This window comes from Homalodisca vitripennis, chromosome 5 (assembly GCF_021130785.1).
Source record: "Homalodisca vitripennis isolate AUS2020 chromosome 5, UT_GWSS_2.1, whole genome shotgun sequence".
Lineage (NCBI taxonomy): Eukaryota > Metazoa > Arthropoda > Insecta > Hemiptera > Cicadellidae > Homalodisca > Homalodisca vitripennis.
The window spans coordinates 54773963-54789550 of record NC_060211.1 but is presented as its reverse complement, the minus strand read 5'-3'; the positions used below and the strand labels follow the sequence as shown (position 1 = coordinate 54789550).

Below are 15588 nucleotides of genomic sequence, written 5' to 3'. Positions count from 1 at the left end.
ATTTACTACTGGTTAATTTTTTCTGTTTAAGTCAAGTTATTTATTTGTATGTTCGTATTTTTTACTTCGTAATTGAAAGTTATATAGTATATCTTGTTTTGCTGTAATATTCCAATCATGTAGTGAAAATGATTATGTTATACATAATAGAATAGTTACAATGGTATTAAAAGTATGGCATAACAAAGAGTTCATTGGTTTGTACTCACATTTTACTTGTGGTGAATGTTAAAAAGACGTTATAGAAAGTCAGAGACACTGCAATATTCTAAGCAGTCTTAATAATTACGAGTGTGACGCCTTCTACACATCTTTGTCCAAGGAGTTTCTTTAGATATTTTTTAAAACTAACCGAAACAGAGCAAGAGCAATAGTTATCATAAATGATACGCAATACAGTATGCTGAGTTAATTTGTCTGTTTTACAAAGAAAACACTAGAGTTCATTTAAATATTTATGTATGTTACAATTCTTAAAGTTTATTTTTAAATTAGTTTAAGAAACCAAAGAACAAAATTAGTTGCGTTTTAGCCTACGCTTGGTTTTCCTGTAAAAACAGTTTGTCATATTAAAACCATAAAATACATCTCAGTTATTACACACACGAATTGTATAATATACGCGTATCAGTATCGTTTATAAACTTTTCAGTATAATTCTATTACACGGATATTATTCAAGATTATGAAGCATATTCAATACCTATCAGTATCGTAGTTTTTATAATTTTACGAAATTTTAAATAAAAATAGGTTTTGTATCCTACCGTCAATTAAAACCAAGTTCGTATGTTCCTTCGGTGACATATTTCGAAGGTCATTATAGTAAATCGTGGGCTATCTATAAAGCATTTTAATTATAATTCACGACCCATATATTGTTATGTACTACTCTTTTCAGAACTTAATGATAGTTTTTAAACTAGGTATGAAAAATTTGCTATGAAATCAAGCGGTAAATGCACAGGTAAGTATTGTAAATGAATAATGAATTTATTTCCACAGTTAAAGATAAAAAATAAATTTAAAATGTGAAATTATATTTAGAAATCTTAGTTGGAATGATGTCTTACACCCGATGTTCGACCCGATTTTCTGGTGCTCTTTCTACAACATGGAAAAATTATCACTAGCAATGGATGATTAGTTTTTATTGGTATCTTTAACTTCTGGCAAATTAATTTGATTTTTGGAGAGCACTCGTTATTTACAAAGTCATAGTTAAAGAGTGTTGTCACAGATTGTTCTGTTGATGCAAATGGACTTGTTTCTCTAATAGATCTCGATGACCGAGATGCAGAATCAAATCTAAACGTTGTTATAAATGAATTTGGCGTAGAAATATTGGCAGTAAATGAAGATGGTGAGCTGGTTATTGTATTTTGATTTGATATCTCAGATGTAACGATTCCCATTGTATCAGTGGATAAAGTTGTAGTTACAGATGTGTGTAAATCTATTGATTTGGAATCCATCTCATTACCTGTTCTCAATTTTAAATCTACTGTTACGTTATCTGATGAAGAGGGAAGTGTTGGATCTGAGACAATGACTATTGGCTCCACAGTATCCACTGTAGTCGGTAAAGAATCAGTACTAATAACGGAAGAAGGTGAAGTAACAGTTTTATTTAAAAGATTAATAAGAGATCCAGTTTTCATCGACGTAAAGGATGTATTGTTAATGTAATGTAAAGTTAATGAAGTAGGTGATGATGTAGTAACAGTCGAATCTGCGATATTAGCCACAGTCGTCGTTAGGTTCATTTCATTTGGTGTAGAAATCGGCGAGGGTAAAGTAGCTGTTGAAGACATTAAGGTTATCTCGGTCTCAGCATTGTTCGTTAAATTGGTTGAAGATATTGTCTTGAAAAAAGATTCTGATGTAACCATTATATTGGGAGCAGACATCTCTGTAACCGTATGATTTTTTCCAGTCGATGTAGTAGTGTTGTGGAATGCAGAGGTAACCGATATATCTGGAGTAGTGTCCTCTGTCACTGTATTGTGTTGTTTGTGTAATGTTGAAACATTCGTGGATATAAATGCAGGTGACGTAATCAGCATATCAGGAAGATCACGAATAATATCCTCTATCAATGTATTATTAGTCCTATTTGACTCAAAAGTACTAGCGATAGTGGATGGAAGTGAAGTAGCTGTAACATCTTGAGTCGTCACTGTATCTGCACTGTTCAAACTACTTAATGTAGAAAATAAACCATTAATTATCAGTTGAGAGGTAATTTTTATATCAGAAGCAGCATGATCAGTTTCCATAACTAATACTAAATTTGATGTAGAAATGGTCGAGGCAGTAGGTGACGCTGAAGTAACCACTAGATCTGGAGTAACTTCCTCTGACCCATCATTGCTTATTGTACGTGATGATTCACTATCAGTTAACGATTCCGAAGGGATTTTTGTACCAGAAGTAGCAGGATCTGCTCCCGTAAACTGTTATTAAATTGGATGTAGAAACGGTCGAGTAGCAGTAGCTAGGTGATGCTGAAGTGACCGCTAGATCTGGAGTAACATCCACTGACCCATCATTGCTTATTGAATGTGATGATTCACTGTCAGTTAACGGTTCCGAATGGATTGTTTGTATCAGAAGTAGCAGGATCTGTTCCCGTAACTGTTATTAAATTTGATGTAGAAACGGTTGAAGCAGTAGGTGATGCTGAAGTGACCGCTAGATCTGGAGTAACATTCTCTGACCCATCATTGCTTATTGTATGTGATGATTCACTATCAGTTAACGATTCCGAAGGTATTTTTGTATCAGAAGTAGCAGGATCTGTTCCCGTACCTGTTATTAAATTTGATGTAGAAACGGTTGAAGCAGTAGGTGATGCTGAAGTGACCGCTAGATCTGGAGTAACATCCACTGACCCATCATTGCTTATTGTATGTGATGATTCACTATCAGTTAACGATTTCAAAGGTATTTTTGTATCAGAAGTAGCAGGATCTGTTCCCGTAACTGTTATTAAATTTGACGTAGAAACGGTTGAAGCAGTAGGTGATGCTGAAGTGACCGCTAGATCTGGAGTAACATCCACTGACCCATTATTGCTTATTGTATGTGGTAATACACTATCAGTTAACAATTCCGAAGGGACTTTTGTATCGGAAGTATCAGGATCTGTTCCCGTAACTGTTATTAAATTTGATGTAGTAACGGTCGAGGCAGTAGGTGACGCTGAAGTGACCGCTCGATTTGGAGTAACATCCACTGACCCATCATTGCTTATTGTATGTGGTGATTCACTATCAGTTAACGATTCCGAAGGGATTTTTGTACCAGAAGTAGCAGGATCTGCTCCCGTAACTGTTATTAAATTGGATGTAGAAACGGTCGAGGCAGTAGGTGATGCTGAAGAGATCGCTAGATCTGGAGTAACATCCACTGACCCATCATTGCTTATTGAATGTGATGATTCACTATCAGTTAACGGTTCCGAATGGATTGTTGTATCAGAAGTAGCAGGATCTGTTCCCGTAACTGTTATTAAATTTGATGTAGAAACGGTTGAAGCAGTAGGTGATGCTGAAGTGACCGCTAGATCTGGAGTAACATTCTCTGACCCATCATTGCTTATTGTATGTGATGATTCACTATCAGTTAACGATTCCGAAGGTATTTTTGTATCAGAAGTAGCAGGATCTGTTCCCGTACCTGTTATTAAATTTGATGTAGAAACGGTTGAAGCAGTAGGTGATGCTGAAGTGACCGCTAGATCTGGAGTAACATCCACTGACCCATCATTGCTTATTGTATGTGATGATTCACTATCAGTTAACGATTCCGAAGGTATTTTTGTATCAGAAGTAGCAGGATGTGTTCCCGTAACTGTTATTAAATTTGATGTAGTAACGGTCGAGGCAGTAGGTGACGCTGAAGTGACCGCTAGATCTAGAGTAACATCCACTGACCCACCATTGCTTATTGTATGAGATGATTCACTATGCGTTAACGATTCCGAGGAGGTTGTTACGTCAGAAGTTGCGATGTCAGTTTCTGTGATATTTGTTCCACTTGATGTATAAACAGTCGCGGTAGCAGACGATGGTGAACTATTTATTGAACTTGTAGTATTATTTGTTATATTAAATATATAATCTGTCGTTTCTGTAATATTTGAAACTGGTTCCGTGAACTCTACTTCATCTTCAGTTCTAGTAGGAGAATCCCCGGTGATGTAGCCTAGTGTAGTGGTGTCTGTTAGGTCAGTATTAATTGAGTTACGCTCCAGTGTTTTTACTTTTAGTGATGAACATGGAAGTAACAAAATGAGCAATGGAAGGTTTATCTTCATCTTCGTGTTTAAACTTTGACATTTACTTTTGAGTTTCAATAGGTAGCCATCTTCTGACTCTTTGCGGTGTGCATGAAGCTGTGTCTCAACTAAAGTGAAGTTCCCCGGAGGAGTGATTTGTGTCATAACCTAAAACAGAATAAATTTAATTGAGAGAGTGTAAGTTTTTTTAAAATAGGTCTTTTTGCAATACTACAATTTGTAAACGTTGTTTTATTTTTTAGCAATCTATAATTAATTAAATAATATATAAATTAATGTTTTTCTGTATTTCCTTTATGGAATCGTAAATTATGTGATCGATCATTACGATAATATTGTATGTATATGTATTTTTCCACGCATAAGGCTTATATGCTATTCCCATTGAAGTAACTAGCCACAGGGCGACGCTGCAAAAGAAAAAGTTTTCAAAGTGCCTGCACACTATAAACTGCAATTACGAGACAATTACGTATGTTAAATAGCCAAACATTATTTTAAGGCGTTAAGGTATGATGTATCTTTGTCTTAACGATAAATTGTTCGTTGAACATAAATTTAAGTTTGAGTGTGTTCCAATACTTTATAATAAAGCACATGTACGTGTACAATGGATATAAACATACCCATATTTTCTTGATCGTGGCAAACATGGCAAACTCTACGTGAATTGAACTAGAAGTGTACATAAACGGGCAAAGCGAACGAAGCCGTGGGAAACATCTAGTAGAATATAAGAACTTTATTATTGCCTTATATTTAGTGAGTAATTTAAATTTTAACCATTATCATACTCAAGCAGTGCAATAATACATCATGCGCTATATACGTGTTATTGCAAGCTTTGTGCAGGCTACTAGTTAAATGCAAGGCGGTACAGTCTGTAATTGTAACTGCAGAGTCATACTCTGTATATGCTTTAGACGTCAGTCTTGTTTCACTACTTTTAGACGGGCTACATCTGATTTCAAAAAGAATAATCTTATTCTTTCCACTCATAGTATTTCAAGAAACATTTCCCATGTCCTCTAATGATATGAACAGGAAAATATTCCTTAGTACCCTATAATAAGTGGAAGATAAATAAACTAGTCTATACATTTTGTTCTACTCAACATCCGTATGACGGAATATAATTAACCTCCAACAGGAAGATCACGCAGAATCATAACAGTCGCAGCGAATTACACCTTGTTGTCCCTTTAAATGGTAAGTAATGGACAATCGAACGAAATCCCAATTCCGCACACTACTTGATCTTGTTGCTTCAGAACGAATTTGTCTTTTCTCAACAGGGAAAATCACCCGAAAAAATAACGTGAACAATAAAAGGTATTGGAAGACAACTACAGAGTGTCTGGTAATTCAATACCCAATTTTAATTCCACTGTATACAAATAATCAAAAATTAACTACCACGGCGATTTTAGATAATGGCTAAACAGGCGTTTAGAAAATAATTATTTATAGAAAGAGGTGGTCCTTATGAAAACCTTGAAAACAGAGTACGGGAGGTATTAACAAACATTCCAGCACACATTCTGCAAGCCTCGTTGGCAGATGTCTGAAAGCGGTAGAGAACAAGTGTATTGCCAACACAAGAGTATATGTTGAACTTTAAATGGAAGAAACCGTTTTAATTGTAAGCTTTCATTTATGCTAGTCACAATTTTTACCATAAATAATAAATGTTTGATTTAAAATATGATAGGTGTTGATTTATCATATACCCTGTATAATAATTCAATTTTGCTCCAATAGTTAAGTCCGGAGCATATAATAAGAGTAATGTTCACAGATCTAAGTGATTGTTTTAGAAATAACCTAAATTTCTGCAATTTATTGCACAGTGATAATATATCCAAGAGGCATCTTACTGAAACAACAGTGGATCTGTGAAATCTCAAGTTTATATGATAATTCACTTTAATTTAAAATTTGTGATGCAGTTTGTATTTTGCTTTTATAGTACACGATTATATACAGTTATGAAAATTAATATTGAATAAAAAGATTAACCAGAGAGATAAAGAGAATTAAAGTTTTTAAATAACATCTTGTATACAGGGTGTACATCTTAACCATGCCACCATTAGTATCTTAAATATTTACTGGAACGTTTAAATGAGAGACTTTACTCACTATTTAGCATATATAAAATAAATTTCAATTTCAAAATTTTGTTACTATTTTCTAACGTTCCAATTTTCCAATAATGGAAACCTTTAAATAATTTCTTGTGAAAATAAAATATAATAGTATATGCAACAATTAGAAGTCCCCCATTGAATCAAGGTTGACCTTAACAATTTTGGAATTTAAATATCGGAGTGATTAGTGTAAAAAATAAAGAGTTATTTTAGGTACATATAACTTTCAGAAGTTATAAACGCTTAGTATTTAATATTAAAATTGTAAATTTCTTTTGAAAGGAGTGCTATAGAAAGTACCCACTTATGCGATATAAAAATGTACTGCTTTCAGATACACAAATTTTAAGGGTCTAATGTAGGTTTTTATGGCTACATATGCCATAATTCCATAACACCATTGAACATATCCTACATTCTTATTTGACTGTCCACAAACAATAACACACACACACACACACACACACACACACAACACACACACACACACACACACACACACACACACACACACACACAAAAGCAAACACACAATCATCCAAGCCGATGCATATATTTATACTAAAAAATAACAAAGTAAAAGAAAATCAAATTTTAAAATTATTCCCAACCGTTTGGACAACCTATATGTCTCGTAAACAGAGAATATATAGAAATTCCCACATTTTGAATTAACTATTTTTGCCAAAGGAGTCAATCCACTTAAAATCAAGACACTCAATTTACCTCACGATTTGTGCTTGTAAAAGTTTGTATACTCATAGTGAATGCTGGGAATAAGATTTAAATCTCCAAATTTTAAATTTACTAAAATTACCTCTGATATACAGGCATGTAAACTTTCTAAATACATACAAGAAGTGTATGAAAATATGTTACTAAAACTTTGCTCTATGAGCTCTCCTAATGCTCTCCTAATGACACATTACCTAGCTCACTCGGACTACGTTAAATTATTTGATATTAGTTACCAGAATGATGAGCCATGAGCACCGAGTCAACATCTCGCCGAGCAACTGCAACAGACTAAATCTTGACAAACTGAGGTGGAAGTTTCAGAGTCTGGTAATCTTTGAACATTGCAAAACGAGCTTACGTGAGAAACTCCGTGTAGGAACGAAATCTCGCTCAGATTTCCAAGAGTTTTATGTTTTAAAGAAAAGTACAAAACTCGGTGACGAATGTTAACCATTAAGTATTGTTGATAAGAACGTTTTATGTATTGTTCTAAGATATACTTAATCATAAGAACCAATAAGCTTTGAGCCATAAAAATATGCGGCAATGTTTAAATGTAATATACAGGTGAATAGCATATTATACCAAACCAAACCACAGATTTATTACATATGTAAGTTATTTATATACTTATGCTAGTTGGTCGCCAATTAAAATACAACATACGAGTATAAATAACAAATGATATAATATACCAAAACAAACCACAGATGGGTTACATATGTGAGTTATTTACGTATTTACGCTAGCTGGTAGCCAATTTAAGTATAACATACATGTATAAATTACATGTTCTATCAAATCAAACTACATATTGATTACATATGTGAGTTATTTACGTATTTAAGCCAGCTGGTAGCCAATTTAAGCATAACATACATGTATAAATTACATGTTCTATCAAATCAAACTACATATTGATTACATATGTGAGTTATTTACGTATTTACGCTAATTCAATTTTGCTCCAATAGTTAAGTCCGGAGCATATAATAAGAGTAATGTTCACAGATCTAAGTGATTGTTTTAGAAATAACCTAAATTTCTGCAATTTATTGCACAGTGATAATATATCCAAGAGGCATCTTACTGAAACAACAGTGGATCTGTGAAATCTCAAGTTTATATGATAATTCACTTTAATTTAAAATTTGTGATGCAGTTTGTATTTTGCTTTTATAGTACACGATTATATACAGTTATGAAAATTAATATTGAATAAAAAGATTAAACCAGAGAGATAAAGAGAATTAAAGTTTTTAAATAACATCTTGTATACAGGGTGTACATCTTAACCATGCCACCATTAGTATCTTAAATATTTACTGGAACGTTTAAATGAGAGACTTTACTCACTATTTAGCATATATAAAATAAATTTCAATTTCAAAATTTTGTTACTATTTTCTAACGTTCCAATTTTCCAATAATGGAAACCTTTAAATAATTTCTTGTGAAAATAAAATATAATAGTATATGCAACAATTAGAAGTCCCCCATTGAATCAAGGTTGACCTTAACAATTTTGGAATTTAAATATCGGAGTGATTAGTGTAAAAAATAAAGAGTTATTTTAGGTACATATAACTTTCAGAAGTTATAAACGCTTAGTATTTAATATTAAAATTGTAAATTTCTTTTGAAAGGAGTGCTATAGAAAGTACCCACTTATGCGATATAAAAATGTACTGCTTTCAGATACACAAATTTTAAGGGTCTAATGTAGGTTTTTATGGCTACATATGCCATAATTCCATAACACCATTGAACATATCCTACATTCTTATTTGACTGTCCACAAACAATAACACACACACACACACACACACACACACACACACACACACACACACACAAAAGCAAACACACAATCATCCAAGCCGATGCATATATTTATACTAAAAAATAACAAAGTAAAAGAAAATCAAATTTTAAAATTATTCCCAACCGTTTGGACAACCTATATGTCTCGTAAACAGAGAATATATAGAAATTCCCACATTTTGAATTAACTATTTTTGCCAAAGGAGTCAATCCACTTAAAATCAAGACACTCAATTTACCTCACGATTTGTGCTTGTAAAAGTTTTGTATACTCATAGTGAATGCTGGGAATAAGATTTAAATCTCCAAATTTTAAATTTACTAAAATTACCTCTGATATACAGGCATGTAAACTTTCTAAATACATACAAGAAGTGTATGAAAATATGTTACTAAAACTTTGCTCTATGAGCTCTCCTAATGCTCTCCTAATGACACATTACCTAGCTCACTCGGACTACGTTAAATTATTTGATATTAGTTACCAGAATGATGAGCCATGAGCACCGAGTCAACATCTCGCCGAGCAACTGCAACAGACTAAATCTTGACAAACTGAGGTGGAAGTTTCAGAGTCTGGTAATCTTTGAACATTGCAAAACGAGCTTACGTGAGAAACTCCGTGTAGGAACGAAATCTCGCTCAGATTTCCAAGAGTTTTATGTTTTAAAGAAAAGTACAAAACTCGGTGACGAATGTTAACCATTAAGTATTGTTGATAAGAACGTTTTATGTATTGTTCTAAGATATACTTAATCATAAGAACCAATAAGCTTTGAGCCATAAAAATATGCGGCAATGTTTAAATGTAATATACAGGTGAATAGCATATTATACCAAACCAAACCACAGATTTATTACATATGTAAGTTATTTATATACTTATGCTAGTTGGTCGCCAATTAAAATACAACATACGAGTATAAATAACAAATGATATAATATACCAAAACAAACCACAGATGGGTTACATATGTGAGTTATTTACGTATTTACGCTAGCTGGTAGCCAATTTAAGTATAACATACATGTATAAATTACATGTTCTATCAAATCAAACTACATATTGATTACATATGTGAGTTATTTACGTATTTAAGCCAGCTGGTAGCCAATTTAAGCATAACATACATGTATAAATTACATGTTCTATCAAATCAAACTACATATTGATTACATATGTGAGTTATTTACGTATTTACGCTAGGTGGTAGCCAATTTAAGCATAAAACACATGTATAAATTACATGTTCTATCAAATCAAAACTACATATTGATTACATATGTGAGTTATTTACGTATTTACGCTAGCTGGTAGCCAATTTAAGCATAAAATACATGTATAAATTACATGTTCTATCAAATCAAACAACATATTGATTACATATGTGAGTTATTTACGTATTTATGCTAGGTGGTAGCCAATTTAAGTATAACATACATGTATAAATTGCATGATCTATCAAATCAAACTACACATTGATTACATATGTGAGTTATTTACGTATTTACGCCAGCTGGTAGCCAATTTAAGCATAACATACATGTATAAATTACATGTTCTATCAAATCAAACTACACATTGATTACATAATATGTGAGTTATTTACGTATTTACGCCAGCTGGTAGCCAATTTAAGCATAACATACATGTATACATTACATGTTCTATCAAATCAAACTACATATTGATAGCATATGTGAGTTATTTACGTATTTACGCCAGCTGGTAGCCAATTTAAGCATAACATACATGTATAAATTACATGTTCTATCAAATCAAACTACACATTGATTACATATGTGAGTTATTTACGTATTTACGCCAGCTGGTAGCCAATTTAAGCATAACATACATGTATAAATTACATGTTCTATCAAATCAAACTACACATTGATTACATATGTGAGTTATTTACGTATTTACGCCAGCTGGTAGCCAATTTAAGCATAAAATACAAGTATACATTACATGTTCTATCAAATCAAACTACACATTGATTACATATGTGAGATATTTACGTATTTACGCCAGCTGGTAGCCAATTTAAGCATAAAATACATGTATAAATTACATGTTCTATCAAATCAAACTACACCTTGATTACATATGTGAGTTATTTACGTATTTACGCCAGCTGGTAGCCAATTTAAGCATAAAATACATGTATACATTACATGTTCTATCAGATCAAACTACACATTGATTACGTATGTGAGTTATTTACGTATTTACGCCAGCTGGTAGCCAATGTAAGCATAAAATACATGTATAAATTACATGTTCTATCAAATCAAACTACATATTGATAGCATATGTGAGTTATTTACGTATTTACGCTAGGTGGTAGCCAATTTAAGCATAAAATACATGTATAAATTACATGTTCTATCAAATCAAACTACATATTGATTACATATGTGAGTTATTTACGTATTTACGCTAGCTGGTAGCCAATTTTAGCATAAAATACATGTATACATTACATGTTCTATCAAATCAAACTACATATTGATTACATATGTGAGTTATTTACGTATTTAGGCTAGATGGTAGCCAATTTAAGCATAACATACATGTATAAATTACATGTTCTATCAAATCAAACTACACATTGATTACATATGTGAGTTATTTACGTATTTACACCAGCTGGTACCCAATTTAAGCATAACATACATGTATACATTACATGTTCTATCAAATCAAACTACATATTGATAGCATATGTGAGTTATTTACGTATTTACGCTAGGTGGTAGCCAATTTAAGCATAACATACATGTATAAATTACATGTTCTATCAAATCAAACTACATATTGATAGCATATGTGAGTTATTTACGTATTAACGCTAGGTGGTAGCCAATTTAAGCATAACATACATGTATAAATTACATGTTCTATCAAATCAAACTACATATTGATTACATATGTAAGTTATTTATGTATTTATGCTAGCTGATCGCTAATTAAAATATAACATACATGTATATATTACATGTTCTATCAAATCAAACTACATATTGATTACATATGTGAGTTATTTACGTATTTACGCTAGGTGGTAGCCAATTTAAGCATAAAATACATGTATAAATTACATGTTCTATCAAATCAAACTACACATTGATTACATATGTGAGATATTTACGTATTTACGCCAGCTGGTAGCCAATTTAAGCATAAAATACAAGTATACATTACATGTTCTATCAAATCAAACTACACATTGATTACATATGTGAGTTATTTACGTATTTACGCCAGCTGGTAGCCAATTTAAGCATAAAATACATGTATACATTACATGTTCTATCAAATCAAACTACACATTGATTACGTATGTGAGTTATTTACGTATTTACGCCAGCTGGTAGCCAATGTAAGCATAAAATACATGTATAAATTACATGTTCTATCAAATCAAACTACATATTGATAGCATATGTGAGTTATTTACGTATTTACGCTAGGTGGTAGCCAATTTAAGCATAAAATACATGTATAAATTACATGTTCTATCAAATCAAACTACGTATTGATTACATATGTAAGTTATTTACGTATTTACGCTAGCTGGTAGCCAATTTTAGCATAAAATACATGTATACATTACATGTTCTATCAAATCAAACTACATATTGATTACATATGTGAGTTATTTACGTATTTACGCTAGCTGGTAGCCAATTTAAGCATAACATACATGTATAAATTACATGTTCTATCAAATCAAACTACACATTGATTACATATGTGAGTTATTTACGTATTTACGCCAGCTGGTAGCCAATTTAAGCATAACATACATGTATAAATTACATGTTCTATCAAATCAAACTACACATTGATTACATATGTGAGTTATTTACGTATTTACGCCAGCTGGTAGCCAATTTAAGCATAACATACATGTATAAATTACATGTTCTATCAAATCAAACTACACATTGATTACATATGTGAGTTATTTACGTATTTACGCCAGCTGGTAGCCAATTTAAGCATAAAATACAAGTATACATTACATGTTCTATCAAATCAAACTACACATTGATTACATATGTGACATATTTACGTATTTACGCCAGCTGGTAGCCAATTTAAGCATAAAATACATGTATAAATTACATGTTCTATCAAATCAAACTACACATTGATTACATATGTGAGTTATTTACGTATTTACTCCAGCTGGTAGCCAATTTAAGCATAAAATACATGTATACATTACATGTTTTATCAAATCAAACTACACATTGATAGCATATGTGAGTTATTTACGTATTAACGCTAGGTGGTAGCCAATTTAAGCATAACATACATGTATAAATTACATGTTCTATCAAATCAAACTACATATTGATTACATATGTAAGTTATTTATGTATTTATGCTAGCTGATCGCTAATTAAAATATAACATACATGTATATTTTACATGTTCTATCAAATCAAACTACATATTGATTACATATGTGAGTTATTTACGTATTTACGCTAGGTGGTAGCCAATTTAAGCATAAAATACATGTATAAATTACATGTTCTATCAAATCAAACTACATATTGATTACATATGTGAGTTATTTACGTATTTACGCTAGCTGGTAGCCAATTTTAGCATAAAATACATGTATACATTACATGTTCTATCAAATCAAACTACATATTGATACATAATTATGTGAGTTATTTACGTATTTACGCTAGCTGGTAGCCAATTTAAGCATAAAATACATGTATACATTACATGTTCTATCAAATCAAACTACACATTGATTACATATGTGAGTTATTTACGTATTTACGCTAGGTGGTAGCCAATTTAAGCATAACATACATGTATAAATTACATGTTCTATCAAATCAAACTACACATTGATTACGTATGTGAGTTATTTACGTATTTACGCCAGCTGGTAGCCAATGTAAGCATAAAATACATGTATAAATTACATGTTCTATCAAATCAAACTACATATTGATTACATATGTGAGTTATTTACGTATTTACGCTAGCTGGTAGCCAATTTTAGCATAAAATACATGTATACATTACATGTTCTATCAAATCAAACTACATATTTATTACATATGTAAGTTATTTGCGTATTTATGCTAGCTGATCGCTAATTGAAATATAACATACATGTATGAATAACATATTATACCAAAAGAAGCCACAGATTGATTACACATGAGAGTTATTTCTGTATTTATGCTAGCTGTTTATCAACTAAAACACACAATGAAACCTTAATCCATACAACCTTTATTTTCAAATACTTAGTATTGCAATGTTATTCATTAAAAATAAAGTAGCTTCTAAACATTAATCTATCAGAAGGTCTTTTTTGGGGGCTGGTTAGAAATCATTGTATGTGATAACGTGTATTTATCAATTTAGTCATACGTTTTTCCCTTGTTCATTCATTATGCTTCCTACTATACATTATGGACTATTTAAACCCGATCTGAAATGATCATGAATTTGAAACATAAACTAGTTATACCTTTTCTGGAGTTATTTAAACTGGAAACATTACAATTGTTAGGCCTACAGGTGAGTCACTATGTTAAATTTGTTCATATTTCTCGCGATGCACGTGCTGGTGAACGAGAAATTTGTATCCCGACATTTGAAGTCGGTTGAAGTGGTTCGGCTATTTCCACACTCCCTTGCCATTATACTGTTTAGGTATTTCCTATGGCAGTCGTAGGAGTGACAGACAGAAGCGACTACTTCCTATAACGGGCTGTGAATATACAGGGTGTCCAAAAAGTCCCGGGTCGGTTAAATATTTTTCAAAATATTTAAAATAGAGCTACAAAACCTTACAAAAAGTTACTGGACTTAAAAATCTATTTTATCACATATTCAGTGATCCGCTACTTCCTCAGGGGGGCGGCCCGCTAGGAGTCAGAAGAAATCTTTAATGTAAGCATAGGTTGATATGCATATAAAATTAAAGGTCTTTATTAGTAGAGTACAGAGCCACAAACCCGACCTCAAACAGATAACCGAGTCAAAAATGACAGCCGTTCAAAGATGGCTAGAGTTTGCAACTTAGGTTAATGTAACAAAATACACTGATGAGCTTTTTGACTTTAACTTTACTAACATTAAAAAATGGACATGAGGTGTTTCTTGAGGTGTTTGAGGCTCATTTGAATGACTGATTCAATTGTAAACAGTTTTGGGTTAGCAAAGTTAAAATCAAAAAGCTCATCAGTGTATTTTGTTACATTAACCTAAGTTGCAAACTCTAGCCATCTTTGAACGGCTGTCATTTTTGACTCGGTTATCCGTTTGAGGTCGGGTTTGCGGCTCTGTACTCTACTAATATAGACCTTTAATTTGATATGCATAGCAACCTATGCTTACATTAAAGATTTTCTTCTGACTCCTAGCGGCCCGCCCCCCTGAGGAAGTAGCGGATCACTGAATATGTGATAAAATAGATTTTTATGTCCAGTAACTTTGTGTAATGTTTTGTAGCTCTATTTTAAATATTTTGAAAAATATTCAACCGACCCGGGACTTTTTGGACACTCTGTATATCTTTA

The 15588-nt window shown here is 32.1% G+C and overlaps 1 protein-coding gene across 1 annotated transcript; it reads right to left on the bottom strand.

The window, feature by feature from the left end:
* Positions 1-2565: 2565 nt before the first annotated feature.
* On the bottom strand, positions 2566-7574 carry LOC124363837 (flocculation protein FLO11-like). Its single transcript, XM_046819103.1, has 2 exons — positions 7425-7574; positions 2566-4450 (listed from the first exon to the last, which is right to left on the bottom strand). Exons 1-2 carry the CDS (start codon positions 7455-7457, stop codon positions 2579-2581), a joined length of 1905 nt encoding a protein of 634 aa, XP_046675059.1. The 5' UTR covers positions 7458-7574; the 3' UTR covers positions 2566-2578.
* Positions 7575-15588: the final 8014 nt, after the last annotated feature.

Bases quoted from the DNA above. Each gene is read 5' to 3' on its own strand.
- LOC124363837 (XM_046819103.1), bottom strand. From the start codon at position 7,457: ATGTTGACTCGGTGCTCATGGCTCATCATTCTG. The intron at 4,451-7,424 runs GTAACTAATATC...ATTCTGTTTTAG, and splicing joins GCTCATGGCTCATCATTCTG to GTTATGACACAAATCACTCC.